The 19,554-nt window shown below is 52.3% G+C and overlaps 9 protein-coding genes across 9 annotated transcripts; 6 read left to right on the forward strand and 3 right to left on the reverse strand.

The window, feature by feature from the left end:
- Positions 1 to 527: 527 nt before the first annotated feature.
- On the reverse strand, positions 528 to 2,472 carry hsp60 (chaperone ATPase HSP60; the record flags this gene model as incomplete). Its single annotated transcript, XM_056890044.1, has 3 exons — positions 528 to 2,053; positions 2,110 to 2,251; positions 2,365 to 2,472. 3 exons carry the CDS (start codon positions 2,470 to 2,472, stop codon positions 528 to 530), a joined length of 1,776 nt encoding a protein of 591 aa, XP_056736535.1.
- A 981-nt stretch (positions 2,473 to 3,453) lies between these two features.
- N7443_009989 (uncharacterized protein) lies at positions 3,454 to 5,012 on the reverse strand (the record flags this gene model as incomplete). The annotated part of the gene is made up of 2 exons (XM_056890045.1): positions 3,454 to 4,754; positions 4,820 to 5,012. The coding sequence occupies 2 exons, from the start codon at positions 5,010 to 5,012 to the stop codon at positions 3,454 to 3,456; spliced, it is 1,494 nt and encodes a 497-aa protein (XP_056736536.1).
- Positions 5,013 to 6,692: 1,680 nt separating this feature from the next.
- On the forward strand, positions 6,693 to 7,028 carry N7443_009990 (ATP synthase subunit epsilon family protein; the record flags this gene model as incomplete). The annotated part of the gene is made up of 3 exons (XM_056890046.1): positions 6,693 to 6,724; positions 6,774 to 6,888; positions 6,954 to 7,028. The coding sequence occupies 3 exons, from the start codon at positions 6,693 to 6,695 to the stop codon at positions 7,026 to 7,028; spliced, it is 222 nt and encodes a 73-aa protein (XP_056736537.1).
- Positions 7,029 to 7,452: 424 nt separating this feature from the next.
- Positions 7,453 to 10,017, forward strand: N7443_009991 (N-alpha-acetyltransferase 35, NatC auxiliary subunit; the record flags this gene model as incomplete). The annotated part of the gene is made up of 7 exons (XM_056890047.1): positions 7,453 to 7,546; positions 7,604 to 7,671; positions 7,734 to 7,874; positions 7,924 to 8,145; positions 8,195 to 8,650; positions 8,703 to 9,059; positions 9,109 to 10,017. The coding sequence occupies 7 exons, from the start codon at positions 7,453 to 7,455 to the stop codon at positions 10,015 to 10,017; spliced, it is 2,247 nt and encodes a 748-aa protein (XP_056736538.1).
- A 566-nt stretch (positions 10,018 to 10,583) lies between these two features.
- N7443_009992 (Arginine N-methyltransferase 2) lies at positions 10,584 to 12,865 on the forward strand (the record flags this gene model as incomplete). The annotated part of the gene is made up of 4 exons (XM_056890048.1): positions 10,584 to 11,308; positions 11,357 to 11,616; positions 11,666 to 11,800; positions 11,850 to 12,865. 4 exons carry the CDS (start codon positions 10,584 to 10,586, stop codon positions 12,863 to 12,865), a joined length of 2,136 nt encoding a protein of 711 aa, XP_056736539.1.
- Positions 12,866 to 13,744: 879 nt separating this feature from the next.
- On the forward strand, positions 13,745 to 13,999 carry N7443_009993 (Prohibitin-2; the record flags this gene model as incomplete). The annotated part of the gene is made up of 1 exon (XM_056890049.1): positions 13,745 to 13,999. One exon carries the CDS (start codon positions 13,745 to 13,747, stop codon positions 13,997 to 13,999), a length of 255 nt encoding a protein of 84 aa, XP_056736540.1.
- Positions 14,000 to 15,804: 1,805 nt separating this feature from the next.
- N7443_009994 (GNAT family N-acetyltransferase) lies at positions 15,805 to 16,681 on the reverse strand (the record flags this gene model as incomplete). Its single annotated transcript, XM_056890050.1, has 4 exons — positions 15,805 to 16,082; positions 16,138 to 16,255; positions 16,305 to 16,594; positions 16,642 to 16,681. 4 exons carry the CDS (start codon positions 16,679 to 16,681, stop codon positions 15,805 to 15,807), a joined length of 726 nt encoding a protein of 241 aa, XP_056736541.1.
- A 972-nt stretch (positions 16,682 to 17,653) lies between these two features.
- Positions 17,654 to 17,992, forward strand: N7443_009995 (cysteine hydrolase family protein; the record flags this gene model as incomplete). Its single annotated transcript, XM_056890051.1, has 1 exon — positions 17,654 to 17,992. The coding sequence occupies one exon, from the start codon at positions 17,654 to 17,656 to the stop codon at positions 17,990 to 17,992; it is 339 nt and encodes a 112-aa protein (XP_056736542.1).
- Positions 17,993 to 18,289: 297 nt separating this feature from the next.
- On the forward strand, positions 18,290 to 19,443 carry N7443_009996 (zinc-dependent alcohol dehydrogenase family protein; the record flags this gene model as incomplete). Its single annotated transcript, XM_056890052.1, has 3 exons — positions 18,290 to 18,445; positions 18,505 to 18,906; positions 18,958 to 19,443. 3 exons carry the CDS (start codon positions 18,290 to 18,292, stop codon positions 19,441 to 19,443), a joined length of 1,044 nt encoding a protein of 347 aa, XP_056736543.1.
- Positions 19,444 to 19,554: the final 111 nt, after the last annotated feature.

Below are 19,554 nucleotides of genomic sequence, written 5' to 3' on the forward strand. Positions count from 1 at the left end.
CGGCCCATAACACGTCCGTTTACCCGACGAAACAGCCAATCGTGTCGACAGACGCGTCCTCTTTACCGTTTTTTCCCGTTGGATATAGGGAGGTTCCGTTATAGGGCAATGTCGGCACTATACGTCTTTGATCGAGTAAGACAGAATTGGGTAGATTTTATTGATCAGCGTCTTATCAAAGTTCAGATCGATGCGGGTCGATCTCGGTCCGCACAATTGCCGATCGACTTTGACCCCGGATAGAGTTTTCCTACACGTGGAGCTACACAACAAAAGGTCTGCATCTAATCAATGCATTGTAGAACGAGGCAAATGGAGAGGAAAATATGATACAGGTTTTGCGCCGGAACCTTTTTCGAGCTCCAGGAGAGTGGAGAGTCAAAAAACACACACACACAAGAATACAGGTATAGAAAGCAACATCAAAAGATTACAAAAGATCCAGGGTCGCGTTTAGGATCGGACGATGCAAGAGATGGAAGAAATCATCGCGGAGTTTCGGGGCGCGTGAGGGACGTGGGAGGCATTTAGAACATACCGCCACCCATGCCGCCCATACCACCCATACCACCCATACCACCCATGCCACCAGGGGGACCGGCAGGGCCCTTCTCCTCGGGGGCCTCGACGATGGCAACTTCAGTGGTACCGAGCAGGGAGGCGACACCGCTGGCGTCGACCAGGGCAGTGCGGACAACCTTGAGAGGGTCGACAATACCGCTGGCGATCATGTCGACGTACTCGCTCTTAGAGCTGTCGTAGCCGCGGTTGAAGTCCTTGGCGTACTCGTCGGTGAGCTTGCCGACGATGACGCTGCCCTCAAGACCGGCGTTCTCAACGATGGTGCGGGCAGGGCGGGTGATGGCGCTCTTGATGATGCTGACACCGAGCTGCTGGTCGAAGTTGGCGGGCTTGACGTTCTCAAGGCCGTTGGCGGAAGCCTTCAGCAGAGCGGTACCACCACCGGGGAGGATACCTTGCTCAACGGCGGCGCGGGTGGCGTTCAGGGCGTCAACAACACGGTCCTTCTTCTCACCGACCTCAACCTCGGAGGCACCACCGACCTTGATGACAGCGACACCACCAGAGAGCTTGGCAAGACGCTCCTGGAGCTTCTCCTTCTCGTACTCGGAAGTACCGGGGTCAGCGATGACACCACGGATCTGCTCGCAGCGCTGAGCGATCATGTCCTTGGTACCCTCACCGTTGAGGACAATGGTGTCCTCCTTGGTGATGGTGATGGAGCCGGTGGAGCCGAGCATCTCGGGAGTGAGCTTCTCGAGCTTGATGTCGAGCTCGTCGGTGAAGACGGTACCGTTGGTAAGAACAGCCAGGTCACCGAGGATGCTCTTGCGGTTGTCACCGAAGCCGGGGGCCTTGACGGCAGCGACCTGGAGCTGGCCACGGAGCTTGTTCAGGATGCAGACGGCGAGAGCCTCACCCTCAATGTCCTCAGCGATGATGACCAGGGGGCGGCGGAGAGTGGTGGAAGCCTCAAGCGCGGGGATAATGTCCTGGACGGCGGAAATCTTCTTCTCGGAAAGAAGGATCAGAGGCTTCTCGAACTCGACCTTCTGGGACTTGGGGTCGGTGATGAAGTAGGGGGAGGTGTAGCCACGGTCGAAGCGCATACCCTCGGTGACCTCGAGCTCGTCCTCCAGGGTCTTGCCCTCCTTAACGGTGATAACACCCTCCTTGCCGACGCGCTCCATGGCGGTGGAGATGAGCTTGCCGACGTGAGTGTCGCCGTTGGCGGAGATAGTAGCGACCTGAGCGATCTCCTCGCCGGTTGTGATGGGCTGGGTGTTCTTCTCGAGGTACTCAACAACAGACTCAACGGCAGCCTGGATACCGCGGCGCAGATCCATGGGGTTGCAGCCGGCAGCAACGTTCTTCACAGTCTCGGAGAAGATGGCACGGGCCAGGCAGGTAGCGGTAGTGGTACCATCACCGGCAACTTCGTTGGTCTTGGAGGCGACATCCTGGAGGAGGCGGGCACCGAGGTTCTCGAACTTGTCCTGCAGCTGAATAGCCTTGGCGACAGTAACACCGTCTATTGATGGGTTAGTCAATCGCTGTCCTTCCGAATTATCGCCGAACTGGACCTACCCTTGGTGATCTTGGGGGAGCCGTAGGGGGAGTCGATCAGGACGTTGCGACCCTTGGGGCCGAGAGTCGAGGTAACGGCTTTGGCGAGAGTGTCAACACCCCTGAGGAGGCTGGCACGAGCCTCAACACCGAACTTGAGCTCCTGTTTGCGAAAGTCGGGTTAGCATGGAGAACTCCGGAACGAATGGGATCTGCAGCTGAGGGCCATCGGGCGCATCATCCGAAGGGCAATGGCATTTGAATTGTATTACGCACCTTGTGAGCAAAACGCTGCTGCTGGAGGTTCAGGCTGGAGCGGGAGAAAGGGGCACGCTTCGCGGCGGCCGTGAGGACAGAAGTCCGGGAAGAGAGAGCGCGCTGCATGGCTGTGAAAACAAGAAAACGGAAACGGAATTAAAGAACTAGGAATGAGAAAGACAACCCGGAGATGAAAATGGGTTGGGGGAAGGTAGATGAGGGAAGCTGAAGATGAAGCCAAAGTCTCGAAAATTTTCCAGGCGCTTCCCCATCCCCAGAGCTTGGCGGCAGAAGCAGCTAGAAGGTCACGTGATATCCCGAGGATATCGGACGGCCGGCTATTCCACTATTCCAACCATCCGTCGTTCCTAGGACATTACTCATTCGAGCTTTAAAATCAGTAATATTCAACACTATTTTCATATCCGACGACGGCTATCCGAGCGTTGGGTGAGGACCATCCCACTTATCTGTATCGGATACACATGCGGCCTAGATGCTAGGAATATATAGCCGCCCACCTCTACACTCGTAGATCCACCTTTTGCGAGTCGGCGAGAAAACGGTTGGAACACCATTTGCAGGATACTTAGTCTATCAAATACTTCTAGAATACGAATAAGTGACAAACAACATTTCAAAATGTCAATCACGCTCACCTGCCCGTTAGATAACGCTCTGCCTACTATCAACAACCCTGGAGTGACAGCAACCTGACAATTCTACTGTGAAACCACCTGTATGGGAGATCTTTTGAATCACAAAGCTTATTAGCTTCTTCTATGATTATATGCATGATATTGATATTGACTCAATATGGTCATCGACGTGTGAGTCACACAGCAAGCTTCCACTGAAGCACAAAAAGACCTAGGAAAAGGGAAAGCAATGGCCCTCTGAAGAGGCCCACAAGGGATTGCAAGATGATCTGAACAATTCACAGATAGCAAATAGAGAATCAGAGGACGAGCAAGTGACGTTGAAGTGACGAAACAACAATGTGGGCCAGCTGAGGGCAGTCATTGAAACTCCAATGACCCCACGATGTCGTGAGAAGAAGGCAGTCATGGGAAGGTGACCCGAAGACAAGTGCACGTTGTATTCACATTACCATCCATCTTCCTCTTCTTTGAAACGAGGCTCAGAATCTTCCGGCATAGGGTCTTGTTTCACGAACAAACCGTCACTGTCAGAGTCGTCACTCGACTTTCTCGGGACCATGGGGTTATCCAAGATTCGAGGATCAATGAGCTCCGGTGATAGTGACTGTCCCTGGGGTGTTTGCTGTCGCGGAATCTTTCGGTCAAGTGGAGGATAACCGTAGGATATGTTTGACGCAGACAGGCTGCTTCCGGATGAGGTGACTATACGAGAAACCCGAGGAGACTGAAGATGCCCGTGATATCCAGGTATGACAGGACCCAGAGTCTGGTAGGGGCCCCGGAGAGAAACAGGTTGCTGACTACGAGCTAAAACTCCAGAATTGGTGGGATTTGAAGGGAAACGGCGCTGCGAATCCTCGTCGTACATACCAGGGGGAGCCATTAGCTCGAGGTGGCCGAGGCGAGGATCTCGAAAGATTTGAGATTCAAGGTCCAGCTTGTTATCGTCATCTAGCAGGCTTGGCACTCGCGAGTGTGCCATATGCATTGTATCTCCAGACCAGGCCGGGGGAACATCAGGGTAGGAGCCGTCAATGGGATCCTCAAAGACCCTTTGGCGTTTCGTAGGAGGCGCCATAAGCTTGGCCTTTTTTTTCATGGCCTCTTCTTTCATGGCTTCCTCAAACTGCAGCTTCAAAATGGAGCTCTTCTTAAGCGAAAAGCGAGCAATGTACTTGCTGGACGTGGACTCAAAAGTGACTTTGTTCTTGGGCGGCTCTTCAAGGCCATCCAAATCCTCCCTGTCATCAGCATGTGAAAGGCTAGATGCTTTCGTTAGCTCTCCGTGACCAAATCTGAGGACCGGAGCATCTGCGCACTTTACATCACTCTCACTCTGGAATTCCACCTTCCTCTTTCTGCGGCCAGTAATCTTGTCCCCTTTGGCTGACGGTTTCTTGGGTTTCTTGGACTTGGGCTTTGATTGAGCTCCCTTTGGGGCATGGCGGTTCACATTGTCCACATCACTTTCGTTACCAATGCTGTCACGGCTCTCATCCTCACTGTCATCAATGGCTTTGCGCTGGTTCAGCCCAACTTTGCCTCCGCCGCTGCCACGGCCCTGCAGCTGCGGCACCGGTTTGTCCTGTGACAGGCGCTTGACACGGAGCTTCGACAGGTGCTGCACAATTGCACCCTCTGTAAATTTAGCTCCCATGGCCCTGGCCACTTTATCCCATGGGAGCTTGAGGCCATTCTTGGTGCAAACGGCTTGCAGAGTCATGAGGAGAAGAATATCGAGATCATCTTATAATTGCAGTTAGTACTGACTAGCTTGAACTTCTCCACAACAGAATTGAACTTGCACTTACCATCCCAACGTACGAGCTGTCTGCCCTTGTTCCCTCCGCCGCCTTTGTGGCGCAAGGGCGTTGATATCTGGGACTTGTCGTCGGCTCGGTCTTCGGACTCGTCACCCTCTGACCAGTACTGTTTCTTGCTCTTCTTGGACTGGACCTTCTTAGGGTTCTCTTTTTTTGGGAAGTTGCTGCGTCTTCCTTCCATTGCGAAAGGTAGATGCACACGGTCTGGTCAACGGTCAGCATTGCACACCAACTGTATCATGCGAGCCATGAAAGCAAAGCCGGCGTGGGGCTTCTTGGTCTTACTCGTATCTGTGCGAGGCGAGATCGAACCATTAGCCTAGTGTATTAGAAATACAGAAATGCAGAAATACAGAAGGGAAGACGTGATGGAGAGAATGCATGGCACTTGCGATATAGCAACGACGATGCTTGTACCGCCTCCTCCGAACATGCATCCGATGAACTAGATGCTCAGCAGCCCCGGAGAATAGCAGCTAGGCATCGCACGGGCAAAGCCGTGCCAGCATTGAAGCAGAAGGTATTCATCCGCCAGGCGCATATGCGAACCCTTCTGGAAGCCCCAGAGGCATGCAAAGGCGGGCAAGGAAAGAGGCAAAGGCCACAAGGGTGGTATTGACACTTACCAAGATGTTTTTGTGTTTGAAAGATGGAATGACGCAATACCGGAGAAGTTCGTGGATGGAAGGGAAGAAGAAATGGGAAGAGGAGGTGCGATGTGGGATATGGGAAGGGCGTGTGATCCTCGAGGGCGACAGCACGAACAAAGACCTTCTTAAAGCTTGCGCTAATGCCTGGACTTTAATTGCTTCGATTCCTCGCGCTAAGACATCGTCTGAAGTTCGTGATCTCGCGAGAATATAGAACCGCCCACCTCCAGGACGCTCTACTCGGGGGGTCTTTGTGAGGAAATGAGCTTTTCAACAATAGATGGGAAAGATTCATGAATTTTGGTCACAAAGTGAGAGAGTTGCGGCAAAAAGCCACTCCATACTACCACCAATATTGTCGCCGCCTTCCGTAATCTACCCCCGGTTGAAGAAGCTTCGATTCACCTACCATTGTGCACCTTGGCAGCCATAGCCGCAGAAGGCTCCGACCACATGAGGATCAAATCAATGCCACTGAACTACCATAAGAGCAGGCCCCAATAACAAGATTCCTTAATTTCTTTTGAATTTGCACTACCTATCCGTGCCCTTCACGCATTGTGCCATTGTGCCCGCAACTATGACCAAACATCTCCAAAAGACCGTAAACATGATGAGAAAATAGCACGCTCTCATCTGCAACAAGTTTATAAAATCTGCGACTCGTGTCAATTCCTGGTGTACATGTAGATTTATCCTGTCCGTTAGTGCCTTCGTGCCGAAATAATCGGAAACTATATGGGTATGGTCATGAGAAAGCGCTATTCCACCCGAGACTAGCTCTGTATAATTCTACCAGGCCCTGGGACCAGCAGCGTCCATTTTTCTTTTCAGTTGTGCTAGCAGTCACACGCGATCCCCGCTTCTATGCGCGGTGATGACCAGAAGCCTTAAAAAGCTCGTGATGGTAGATGGCGAGAGGACAGATTTTCGTTTGAGCCTTGTTTGTAGGAAAGTGCTGATGAGGTGGTTTTTCAGACATGACGGAAGTGGTCAAAGTTGGGTGGATAATCGGCGGGATCTTATTGACGATGCGATCTATACTTCGGAAAAACAATTACACGTGATAAGTGCGCAATAAAGCACGTGACCAGAGATGAATCCCCATCATGTGACACAACATCCCGACTCTCCGGATCGAATGCTTCCAAACTCACCCGAGCCGTTTTCACCCCCTTCAATCGAACCACCTCAACCCACCAACCTTCACAATGACTGCTGCCTGGAAAGCCGCCGGTTTGACGTACGTCGTGACCATTCAATTATCATGATAATTGCTCACCCCGAACTAGCTACAACCGCTACCTGGCCATTGCCGCCCGTACCGTTCGCCGGTCCCTCAAGGAGACTCCCCGCCTGAACGCCGAGCGCCGCGGTATGATGGACCTTCGTTTCGCCAAGTGGACTGTGAGTGAAAGCGCTGGAACTTCGAAATCGGGCGGATGGAGACTGACGGAACATTGTGATCACAGAACGGCAAGCAGGGTGAGGTCCAGTCCCTCGCCAAGGCCAACGACGCCGCCATTGCTGCCCAGGCCGAGAAATAGACGAAGAGCGCCATACCCCGAACAATGCAGTAAACGTGATCCAGTCATGTTGGGAGGTGTGACGAGCCCGGGCCTGGAACTCGACACGAGAGGATTTGGACCTCCCGGGGAGGCATTGAACTTTTTGTACATGTGTAGCAATACGGGTCTGTCGGGAACAGATAGACCTCAGAAATCGCACTCGTCTTTCGTATAACCAAACTGTGAAATTTCCAAATATCCGTAGAGGTAGATGTCTCGGTGCGCAGCCACACGTCAGAGAGGGCCCCGTTGTGCCAGCCCAGCCCGCAAGTGCTTTTTCCGCTCCCCGCCCACCCCTCGATCCCTTCCTCACCCTTGGCCGTTGCTTCGATTCGACGTATTTTATTATTTGATCTTATGAGAAGACTCGGCAGCATATTGCAGAGCTTCAAATCTCTGTGCGATGCTGCCGAATAACGAGGTTCGCGTTCCCCCTCCGCGGGCTGCGCAGTCGGTCCCGCGCGACATTACCGCCGAGTTCACGGAGGCCGCTTCGAGTAAGCCCTATCCTCCCAAGACATTAGCTATGATCTGACCGTTCGTTTCATCGGCAGAACTACGCACCGGTCAACTCGTAAAAGATGAATACTTCACGCTGTTCGAGAGCGTGGGCGCATTGGAGGTACAACCAAGTCACCAGGATACGAATCGTGCGGAAGCTGACGATGGTTTGAATTGTCGCAGATCATGGACCCAAAGATGGACAGCGGATACATTGCACCCGGCGAGAGCCACGCGCAGGCTCTAGAGGACGATTACGACGTGCGACAAGACTTGACACCGGAGCAAGTAGTGGGCTTGATGGATCAGCTGTTGTGCCATGAGGTGCGTGCTTGATACTCTTGTGGTATGAACGCTTGCTGATAGACTGCAGATGGCATGGCATATGGGCCATCCTCTCTCACAAACCCTCTTTACATCCATCTACCTCGACAGACTGCTGTGGCCAGTGCCGAGGACCATGGAGGATGCCCGATTTGACCGAGTACCAAGTGACTCGCCTCTTATTAGCGTTGTACTCCGGGCCTACTGCCTTGGTTTGATCAAGGCTTGTGACTTTGTTCATGCTCGGATTGTGACCGAGTACTTCTACGAGGTATGTTGAGCTATTGTGGTGGTTGGACTCTGCTAATGAAGCTGCGCAGGAGGAGGACTTCGTCAGTCAATTATACAACCGTAACCTGCTGTCTCTATTCGATTCATCATACTTCTATCGCCTGCTGGATCAGGCGGTTGCTTGGGTTGATGATGAAAAGGAAATGGACAAAGAGCTTCGAGACGCAATTCGATGCAGGCTACTGTTTCGCCGCGAGTTTCTGTCCGCCTTGGACGGAGACCTCGAGGTCCTTGATACCAGATCAACCGACAATTTCTCATCATGCTTGTCCCACCTGGCTGCGTTGACCGAATCCGTGTCTCTTGGCAAGGAAGTGCCAGAGGCATTCAGTATGAAGATCCAACGAAAACTCGCCAGCACTGTGCCGCCTCGTCCGATTGTCAATATTAGCACCACCGTTGCCCTTGCCCACATGCAGCGGCTCTGCCAAGATGCCATCGATCTGCAGCAGATGCTGGACTACACGGGCCCGACCAACTTCAAGGTAGGGTTGAAGGAAATGCTGCTGTGTGCATGTTTACTGATTGTAACTTCAGACTGCCGTGTGGACCCTGCTGGCCCGAAAGCCCCAGCCCTCGGTCTACATCCGATCGTTACTTCAGGCTCTGATCGTTTGTGAAATGACCATACTGGGAGCGGTCTCCGTCCAACAATTCCTTTATGACGACCTTGCAGAACTCGTATTACCCGCGAACTTGTTGCTTGAAGCGAACACCGACGATGTGGAATTTCCGACGGACCCTCGGTTTCAGATTGCCCAACAGATGAATGCTTTCGTGAGGCGGTTCGCCCAGCCGTTTGTTGACACAGTACGATCTGCTTGTCTGAACCGATGCCGTGTTCGTCGAACGCTTTGCCACACCGTTGAAAATTGGGACGGCTTGCAAATGGAGGTATGAACAACTCAACCAGTATAGTGAAGATGACAAGCTGACCTATCAGGCCGAGGATATTGATCTCCAAATTCAGCCTCTGAGCAGAGAGCCAGGCTTGCAAGTCCAGGGCGGAGAGCCTACCTTTTCCTTCCCACTGAGCAGCTGGGCCTATCACCAGAAACTTACCCAGCTCCGGCAAATTCTCCAAATGGGATTCGAGCTCGCGATGTATTCCCCTGAAGAACTTCCCGGCATGTATTGGTACCTGTCTCATATTTGCTCCGCGCATCTCGGGCACATTGATCGAATCCGGACATTCACCGTGGCGGCTCGAAAGCGAGATCTCGGGATGACCAACAATCGCGGGAGCAATGCCGCCGAGAAATCCGCCGCTTTCCATAAATCATTCCGAATTCTGGAGCGACTGACCACACAGCTCATTGCGGTCGATGCATTTGCGATCGCACTCCACTCCTTGTATGCTTTACTGGCCCGGCACAAGATCCTGCCGTCTGCCTCGAGCCCGGAGGCATACTCCTCCGATAAACTTCGCTATGAACTCCGAATGAAACCGTTCATCCCGATCTCTTTGCCCGAGCTGGTTCCCTTCGAGGAGTACCAGCATGAAGCTACTTTAGAAGGCGACACCGATGCGACCGTCCTCGATCGGGCCTCGAAGGCAATTATCGAGGCACGCAAAGCGTGGGAAGCGACGCTTGCCCATGGTGCGTTTATTGAGGATCCCTCGGCACCTACCCCAAGACCCCCGACTGCCATTGAGGAGGACTGGAAGCGTGACATTAAAGATACCATGCGTGCTTGCATCGGGGCGAGCATTGCCATTGAGACGGTGAAAAAGACAATCACGGGAGACTCTTCGACGGAGAAGCTGCAGGTGACGATCCCGGAGATCGGCTCCAAGACTCACTGGCATGACTGGTGGATCGTGCCCCAAGTGTTAGAGAAGAAGGAGTGATGGGTTACTAGGGTTGCTAAGTTTACTAAGGGAACATAGTGCTCAGCATTTAGTACTAGACGAACCAGCATGGGCTTTGTTATCTCCAGAAGCTGCCAAGGACTCTTAGGTGCCCGTTCTACGAGACTAAAATATATTGAACGGAGTCTATGATTAGTTTAGTGCCGACGAAGTGGAGTAATCAAAAAATTCCGAAATGTTGAACAGGCTCAGGCCAGGGCCTCCACACACAAACTGCGGCCGTTTCGGGCGCGTGGAACCAGGGAACGTGGCTGGCGGATGAGATCATCCATTTTGGGACCTTCTGAGCTTCCGTTGAACCTCACCTAGCCACTGAACTCCCCTGCTGATCTCGACGTGATCGGCGTGACGACGGAACGGCGCCGAGAACTCAAATGCTTTCCCCAGAATCGAACTCACGGACCGCTGATAACCTCATACGCCACGCAGCTCGCTTAGAACTCGACCTCGACCTTGAGCCAACTCTCGTTATCGACAGTCTCTTGCAGCGCCGATCCTCCTATGCCTCTGTTCTTCCGCCTATGATCTTCGCGGTGACGTGAAAGATGCCGATGTATCCCATCCGCCGCCGCCCGCGCGAGTGCAAGACTTGTCTGCCCTGCCGCGCCAGCAAAGTTCGCTGCGACCGCAACGTCCCTTGCAGCAATTGCGTCAAGCGCAACTTCAACTGTTCCTACGGTCGCCCGCCCGCTTTCAAGCATCCTATATCCTCCGCCTCTATCACCGCTGACTCCACGCCGCAATCCTCCTTCATCTCCCCAGCGATCCCTCCGAACTACTACCCGCCCCCGCGCGATGCTTACGACGCCGCCGACGGGCCCTCTACGGCTAGCCCCAACTCAGACTTACCAGAGATCGTCGACATCTCGGAGGCCGAGTGGGATGACATTAATACCAAGATGGCTGCAATGGAGCAGATCCTTGGAAGTCTCCATTCGCTGTTCAACTCACATTCGTCCCGCAAACGATACGATGATCAGCCCGCGGAGCGGAAGGACTCCATACGGTCAGAAGGTGTCTATGGGTCGAATGTATTGAGGACCGGTGCTGTCCACATTGGCTCTCGGTCGGCTCTGGTGGACATCTTGGATAAATCCAAAGGATCCGAGGATATAGCGCAGGCGCTGCCCCAGGAGGATCTACTTGCCGATCTCGCCATGGGTAATGAGTCGGCGGCGTACCCATTTGTGGATCTGTGGTCTTCCGATCCATACACATTTAATATTGCCGGAGTGTGTGCAGTGCTCCCCGACGATGCGCAATGTCATCGGTAAGCCCGTCTCGTCCGATGCGACGATGCGTACTAACGACTGTTCAGGTTTCTGGGATTCTATAAAGAAATAGGTGCCGTCTTGTATCCCGTTTTACCAGATCTTGACATGGTTGAATATAAGGCGAACCGCTTACTCGAGGGGCGGCGTCGGGTTGGGGGTGTCTATAAACCAGATGCCAACGGATTAGTCAAACCGTTCGGCATTGACTTGCCTTTCTTCAGTCTTTTTTTCGCGGTTCTTGCCTCGGGCTGTCAGTTGTCGGATATGCGTGAGAAGGACCGCGAATTGACTTCGTGGGTATACGGTATGCCATCTCCAGCGGATTCCAAAGACTATACTGACCCTATGCTCAGTATCTTGTGCTTACCAGTGCCTGCGGATGTTGAATTATGTCTCGCAACCCACCGTCGAGGTCATTCAGATTCTTCTCATCATTAGCAATGTCCTTTCATATAACATGAATGCGGGTGCATCATATACGCTGCTTGGTAAGTCTGGTCGAGCCTTACTGTCGAATCGCTTTTAATCCAAGCACAGGCATGACTGAGCGAATGTGTCTCGTTCTCGGACTTCACGTCGAATCCACCGGATTCTCCGTTGCAGAGCAGGCTTTAAGGAGGCGCACTTGGTGGGCCATGGCCTTCCAGAATAGCCACTTCTCACTCGCCTATGATCGTCCATCTATCACGATGGTCAGCCAACCTGAGATCCCCTTTGAACCCAAGTCCATGCCGGGGCATCGGACTTATGTCGAGACATCTTGTCGCGTCGTATCACTAGCACTGGAAGTCCTGCGTTTGCGCATGGATCCAAGCTCGGCACAACCACGCTTCCACGATATCCGAGAGTACAAGCATCGCATACACCGCATGATAGTAGAGGCCACACCCCACTTGCGCCATTCGGACCAGTGCCGAACACTGGCCGACCACATCGAACGAACCGAGTTGCGCTTGCACTCTTCTTACCTCCTTTCAGTCCTGTGCCGAGTATCACTCGACCCGCACACGCACATGACCGACTCGCATCGAGCTCTGATCCGGGAAGACTGTGTCAACAGCTTGATCGACACGATTCACGCCTTCGTCGAACTGCACGAGATCAACTCTCACTGTTCCCGATCATGGATCAGCTTGCAGAGATCTATTGCCTCGGCGTTCTTGCTCGTAGCCAACGAAGATGGTGCCCAAATATGGGATCTAATCGACCGATTAGAGAGGGTTCTGGCCGATCACGTCTATGAAGACGGCCACAAAAACCGCACCGACTCCGCGAAGCATCTATCTTCGTCGTTGCGCGCATTGCGCGAAATCCGGGAGGCTTTCCGCGCGCGCAAAATAGGACCCAAGGTATCAACACCCGGTCTTGCATTGCCTCTGAATCTGCCATCCCCGCCATCAGTTGATACCAGCCCCGAGGTGCCGGTGACCATGGCTGCGAACAACGATATGCTGCCCTTCGAGGACTGGAGCATGCGAAACATTCTAGGCCGGGTATCAAATGTGATGTTATTTCCGAATATGAGTGACAACCCCGTCCCCGGAGTTATGTGACGACATCATGTAATCACACCTCGGAAGGGAAAAAAAAAACAAAAAGGAACCTCACATTGTGCGGAGAGAAGTCGGCTTCTACTCCGTGTATATAGCATACGCTCAATGGGGGTATTGGTCATCAGCACGGACTGTACACCCTAATACAACGTTCTGAATCCCATTAGCCTGTTTCACTCATTGCTCCAAGACTTATGCACATACCGACCCTTTCCCCGTAGCTCATTTAAGCTGTGGTCCACAAGCCACCCCGGGGATAACCCTGGCTTCCCCGACCGCCGGCCGATCACCAGGTTCACAGGTTCCAGTGGAGTCTGCGCGTTGCCTTTGCCCGTAGCGAGACCCGACATGCATATATAGCCCCTTCGCTCAGAAGAGAAAGAGAGATGACGAAACAAATACATCCGGGGGGATCCGTCAGCCTAATGGGTAGTTCTTAACCCGTGTGGAGTGTGGAGTGTGGAGTGTGGAGTGTGTGTGCTTCGGCCGGCCGAGAAATCACCGTGCCGTCAGAAACCTTGGTCGATCGACCGTGCTTATTATTTCCCCACTCTATCGAACCCCGAATCTAGTCGTATTCCCTCGTGCGTCGGGGGTAAGTCCTGTTTTTGGCCCTCGGGCAAGAGTCCTGCCCAAGCCATCCATGGATGATCCTTGATCTACGGCCCCGTGCGACTATGGTCGTGTGATATCAGATTCTAGGATCGGAGATCGAATTGAGATTTCTCTATAGGAAGGTTTCTTGGCCCCGCCCCTCCCAAACCTCAGGGAATCTAGCTAACCAAGCCTGGCTCTGGAACCGCCGGAACTAGAGAGCTCATCTAGACGAGATCTCCCCCCGAACCGGTCAAAGGTGTCCAGCAGAACAGCTTGCAGGATATGGAACGCAAGCGAAAACGCCAGGCTAATGCCGACGCTAACCCATTTCGAAATGGTCATCCGGAAATTGTCAGCCAGTCGCCGCTTGTATCCTCACCCTCCTCATTCGATATGCTTACCCCGGGCAAGGCCGGAAATTCGCGCCAAGTGCCTGCTGCACCAGAAGGTTCTTCAAAGCGTCACCACACGCTAGACGGAGTTGTGTCGGTTACTCCAGAACGCCGCCGATCTAAGCGGTTGACAAAGCCTGGCTAGTCCTTTAGGGCGGGCTGCCATTCAGCTACGCCGTCAGCGGATTGCCGAGATCTCTATCATCATTCATTTATTCACCGTTTCCAGTTACGTTGCGTTTGTATCGGGAAGGTAGGTGTCGGTGATAGCGACGCCAGTCCATTAGGGATAACAGGGAGTGGACGAGAGATTCTGCGCAGAACCCTTCATAGCCCTGAAAAGCAGTGAAGCTCCGCCGGTTGAATCATGACGGCCTACCCTAGCAATTTCATAATACATCCATGAACACAAGTGCGCGCTCATTATTGACCCCCCCCAAGGGAGCTATGTGACTTGGTCACTTTTAAGCCCAGACTCTCCTCAACTGGGGCGTATCTCGCCAGTAGGTCAAAATAATGTCATAGCATCACGACAGGGAAATGCTTGCCCAGCTACTGCCTTTTTAGTGAGGAGCCAATGAGGAGCAAGTGAGACATTAAAGGGGGCCTCGGTCAGTTGGTAGAGGATATCATATTTATTTCGGTTATTCTGAGGTTTTTTTAAGTTAGCCTTGATCTTTGGAGGATGCTTCTGGTAAATGCCGTTGGTAGAGGTTTGCCGTGCAGCAGGAGTGGTTGAAAGAGCCTTCCTGCCCCCGCCTGTTGCTTTTTTTCTTTCCTCGGCTTGATGTCATAGCGATATAGGACTTAAATGAGAGGGTTTATCTTCTTTCTTCTCTCTTGGTAGCCTTCCCTCGCAGTAAAGGCCGTTGAGGTTGTGGCTGTTACCACCACAATGGTTGGGGTAGTTGCGGCGACGATGGCCACGCTAGTTATGAGGATAATTATGGCCGTGATGGTTATGACATAATGGTCATTGGTCGCATAGTTGCAGCCGGTCTATTAGGCCTCATTCTGATTGGCGTTATCGTTGACTCTGGTCTCATTGACACCACCCCTGGTTGTCATCATACGCGTGAGGTACCCGCGAAACCTGAGGTTCGTGGGTTAGGGTCGTGGGCCAGCTTCCGGGTGTCTGCCTGTATAAGGCCACACTGGGGCTCGGGCCAACTTTGACGCCAAAATCCCTTCGAGCGGGCTGGCTCTGAGACTAGCTTTGGAATGGTCATTGTTGAGCTGCCGGGTGGTTCTGAGTCTCTTGGAAGGACCGTGAGACGACTGGAAGCTCTTCCATCCTACTGTTGACGCGTTCCATCAAGTCTATCGTCCGTTCATCGCTTTATTCCTGAATTTCTCCTCGGTTATGAAACAATTGGCGGATTTATACCTTTAAGTCCAGTGCGGAGCGGCATCCGGAGGCGACTTCGCCGCAAGGGTCTTTTTCAATAGGCATGGGCGTTGGGAAGGTGGAAGACTCCATGGCAGGAGTGCGAGCTGGGGCACTCAAGTCTGCAAGTGCATTGTCCTGGACGTCTGGACGAGTACTTTGTGCCGTGGCTATCATTGACAACTTACTTGACCTGGCTGCCCGAAAGATCGCTTGCTTAATTATGTTCTTATCAAGAATTTGAATACGGATAGGTGCACTCCGACGTCTTTTTGCAGGTTAGAGGGTTTGAATACAGGTGAAAATTACATGACGATATAGAAGCCAAACGGTATGGATTTGGGATATAATAGCATGCTCTATTTACAAATTCCAGATAGCATTCAGTGGGCGACGATCCTAAACTAAGAAATGTATTAACTTGGTAGGTAAAATGGCAGCCTGGCTCGAATGGAAGCTACCAGGCTGTCTCGCACTCGGGGGCAGTTACAAAAAAAGCTCAAAAAGCTCAAAAACTCAATGGTAATTCAATAACGAACAATGAAAGAACATCACCACGAATATCATTTTGATTTAGTCTCAGCAGCTTGTTCAGGCCCCGAGCCCAGGTTTGATGGTTTCGGCCACCACACCATCGCATATAGAGTGATCCCTGGGCCACCAGGCTGGATAGTAGCATCTGCAGCAACTTTGCCCTTTCCGAGGTAAAGTTTCTCGATCTCCTGGAAGCCCATCGAGAGGTAGAGTAAGCGGGAAGTTTCAGTGGTGGCCTCGAGCCAGATCGGGAGATTCTCTGCTCGTGCCTTTTCTTGGTGGTAGTGCATGATAGCTTTGGCAAGACCTGTGTGTTGATTAGCCAGCTGGCAACAAGTTGCTAAATAATCAAAAGTCCTCACCTTTCCCGCGATGCTCATACTCAGTTCCGATACTGAAGACGTAGTAGTAGCGCTTCTGACCTCCGAGACCCTTCCGCTTCGCGTTGTCGGTCATGCCTGAGAACTCGGTCCAAAGACGCTGTAAGAGGTCAGCAAATATTTCCATCACGTCTGAGCGAGAACCACACCTTGAGACCCGAGTATCCGATCTTCCAAAGAATACACAGAAAGCCAGAGTACACGAGCGTCCAAACATTATCAATGTCCCGACCTGGCGGAATGACAATAGAAGCCGCCTTCCATCCGTCCGCCTCCGTGATGAGCGCGTCGTTCATCAGTGCCGACCTAGCGAGTTTGGACCAGTAACTGGGCAAGTACTGCAGCCGCTGTTCATGGCTCATATCCAAGAGCATGTACGCGATGACTGGATCGTTGTCGAAGACGCGGCCATTCAAGCGGGCGACCGGGTCTAGCTTGTCTTCTCGCGGTCAGGAACCGTGTTAAGCTGGGGTTGGGGGTACGCACCATATTTGCCATGACTGAGAGGAACCGGCGCCTGCGCCATGGCTGTATGGATGAGCTTGAGATCTAGCGTGGCAGCCCATAAGAATAACGTAGGAGACTCGGCCCTGATGATCCTTGTCGGCCATGGAGGAATGGGTGGCACCGGGAGGTTGTCGTGTCCACGGACTCGACGTAATCGGACTTACATAAGCTTGATGTACCTTGAGGTACCCGTGGGATCTTATCTTGACAGTTCTCCTCTTTTGTGTGGATGATCTAAGAAGTTCAGGGTCTGGAAGAAGCAGGGCACATCCTCTCGGTCATATCACCGCGCTAGACTTGGTTGAAAAGCTGCAGTTTCCATTTGGTATCTTGACAGGCTTGAATTTTTTTTTAAAAAAAATAAAAAAAATAAAGCTACCTATGCAAGTGTTGAGGTAATGATAGGTGAAGCCCAAAGTGGTGATGCCCTTCCCGGGAGCCTTGAAGCTGCGTTCACCATCTTCCGCCTCCCATCATCGTCACCACCTCTCAAAATGGAATCCAGATAATGGATTCTCAGCCCGGACAGGTTGGTAGTAGCTGCCTGAAAAAGAGCAACTTGACTCTTGATTGCGTCACTCGTGCCTTCCAACCATGGGTCAACCCGATCCAGGAACACACAAACAAACACCCTACTTCTCGTACTTCTACTTCTACTTCTATTCCTATTATTTACGACGTTTCCTTACAGCGCTTCATTACCAACCAGAAATCTTCCTACTTGTCCAACTGCTATCAACCACGGACGCTCAATCCTCAAAATGGGAACCACTACGCTTCTATTAATTGACATCGACAGCGGCGTCCTCCACATGCTCCTCAATCCAGCCAAATATCCGCCTACATGGATACCATCAAGCCCACAGTCTCAGCCGCCCGCAAGAATAACATTTAAACCATCCACATCATCTCCGCCTCGCGACCCGAGCTCCTCGATCCCGTGCTCCTAGCCAAAGCCAAGTCAAATGGCGAGTTCCCATACAGTGCTCTGATGCATGCGACCATCAAACCCGCTCCAGGCGAGCTGATTATCGCGAAAAATCACGACTCAGCCCTCATGGGTACCTTTTTCGAAGCTACGTTGCGCGGTACAGATACGGACTGGGTTTTCATGGCTGGGTCGGAGACTAGCGGGGCTATCCTGTCTACCATTTGCCACGCGAGGGATATAGGGCTGCAGGTTACTGTTCTTTCGGATTTGCTTATGGATCAGGATGAAGAGGTGCATTGGCTGTTGGTTGAGGGGGTTTTTGGGAAGATGGGGGATGTTGTTACGGCGAAGGGGTGGGTCGATCAGTTGAATGCGGAGGCCCAGAATTGGGGAATCTGAGAAGCTGTCTGAGTATGTGGGAGACTGTCATCATTCACCGAGCTGTGTGCTCTAGCAAGCGTGATTGTTGGTACCTCATATGCAGGCTTGCACGGTTGTCGTAACACACACTTCCCTGAGTTCAAATGACTCGGTTTTGATGTACCAGGTGGACCCGATTGACTCGACAAATTCATTCCCGAATCATGTTCTCCACCACGAGGCCCGCTTACAAATGAACATTGACTCCTGACAAAGTGGGCCCTTGACTGTTGAAATCGAAGATGTCTCAGTGTTGTTCGTCCCACAGCTATCAAAATGCCTTCAAACACCCGCGCATGGATCCTGAAAGAACAAAATGGCATCGACAGCCTTGAAATCATCGACCAAGCACTACCTGAAATCGGCGACTTCGATGTCCTCGTGAAACTGCACGCAGCATCTCTCAATTATCGAGATATAGTCCTCGCAACCGTACGTCCGAGCCCATAACGTCCATACCGACAGAACAAACCCCACCAACACTGACCTAGGGCTCCGTTCCCCTCCCGTTCTTCCGCCCGGGAGTAGTCCCAGCCTCCGATGGCGCCGGCATCGTAGAAACAGTCGGATCGAAAGTCCAGGCCTTCCGACCGGGTGATCGAGTCTGCACCCATCTTACGTCCGAAATGCCGGCCTCAAAAACGCCATCCATGGCCGACATTTGCTCCGGACTCGGACAGCACGTTGACGGAACTCTACGCTCCCACGGCGTCTTCCACGAAACTGCACTCGTGTCAATGCCGGAAGGTCTCGATTTTCTCCAGGCAAGTACCCTGACCTGCTCGGGATTAACAGCATGGAATGCCTTGTTTGGAATCAATGAGTATAGACCCAGGAAGGGGGCTTATGTTCTTATTCAAGGCTCCGGGGGTGTCTCGATAGCAGCCTTGCAGGTAAGAGTACACCCCCATCAGTATTCAATTCTGCAATTAACATGTCCATAGTTCGCCGTCGCTGCAGGTGCAACAGTAATTGCAACAACAAGCTCCTCCGCCAAAGCCACACGCCTTAAATCCCTAGGCGCTCATCACGTCCTAAACTATCGTGATGATTCAAACTGGGGCGAGACAGCGAAGAATCTTACTCACGGCAAAGGGATTGACCTAGTCGTTGACGTTGGGGGTCTGTCTACTCTTCCGCAATCATTCAAGGCCGTTCGCACCAATGGACTTATTGCCCTGACTGGGATGCTGGGAAAGGCTGATGGAGAATTGCCTTCGCTCATGGATTGTTTGATGAATGTTTGTACTGTGCGTGGAGTTTTGCTTGGGACTAGGGACCAGTTTGATGAGATGAATCGGTTTACTGAGGAGAAGGGTATTAGACCTGTTGTTGATGAAAGGGTCTTTGGCTTCGAGGAATGTAAGGAGGCGTATAGGCTTTTGGAGAGACAGGGGCATTTTTCGAAGGTTTGTGTTTCGTTGCAGTGATGGGGGACGAGAGAGTTGGGTCGCTTGTGTCCTGGGTTCCTGGAAGTTCGAGATCGATGTGGCTGAGAGGCAATTTCAATAATCCGAAAACTCTTTCATGATTCATGCATG

Source organism: Penicillium atrosanguineum (assembly GCF_028827265.1).
Source record: "Penicillium atrosanguineum strain IBT 20685 chromosome Unknown utg000008l_segment0_segment0, whole genome shotgun sequence".
NCBI classification, from domain to species: Eukaryota; Fungi; Ascomycota; class Eurotiomycetes; order Eurotiales; family Aspergillaceae; genus Penicillium; species Penicillium atrosanguineum.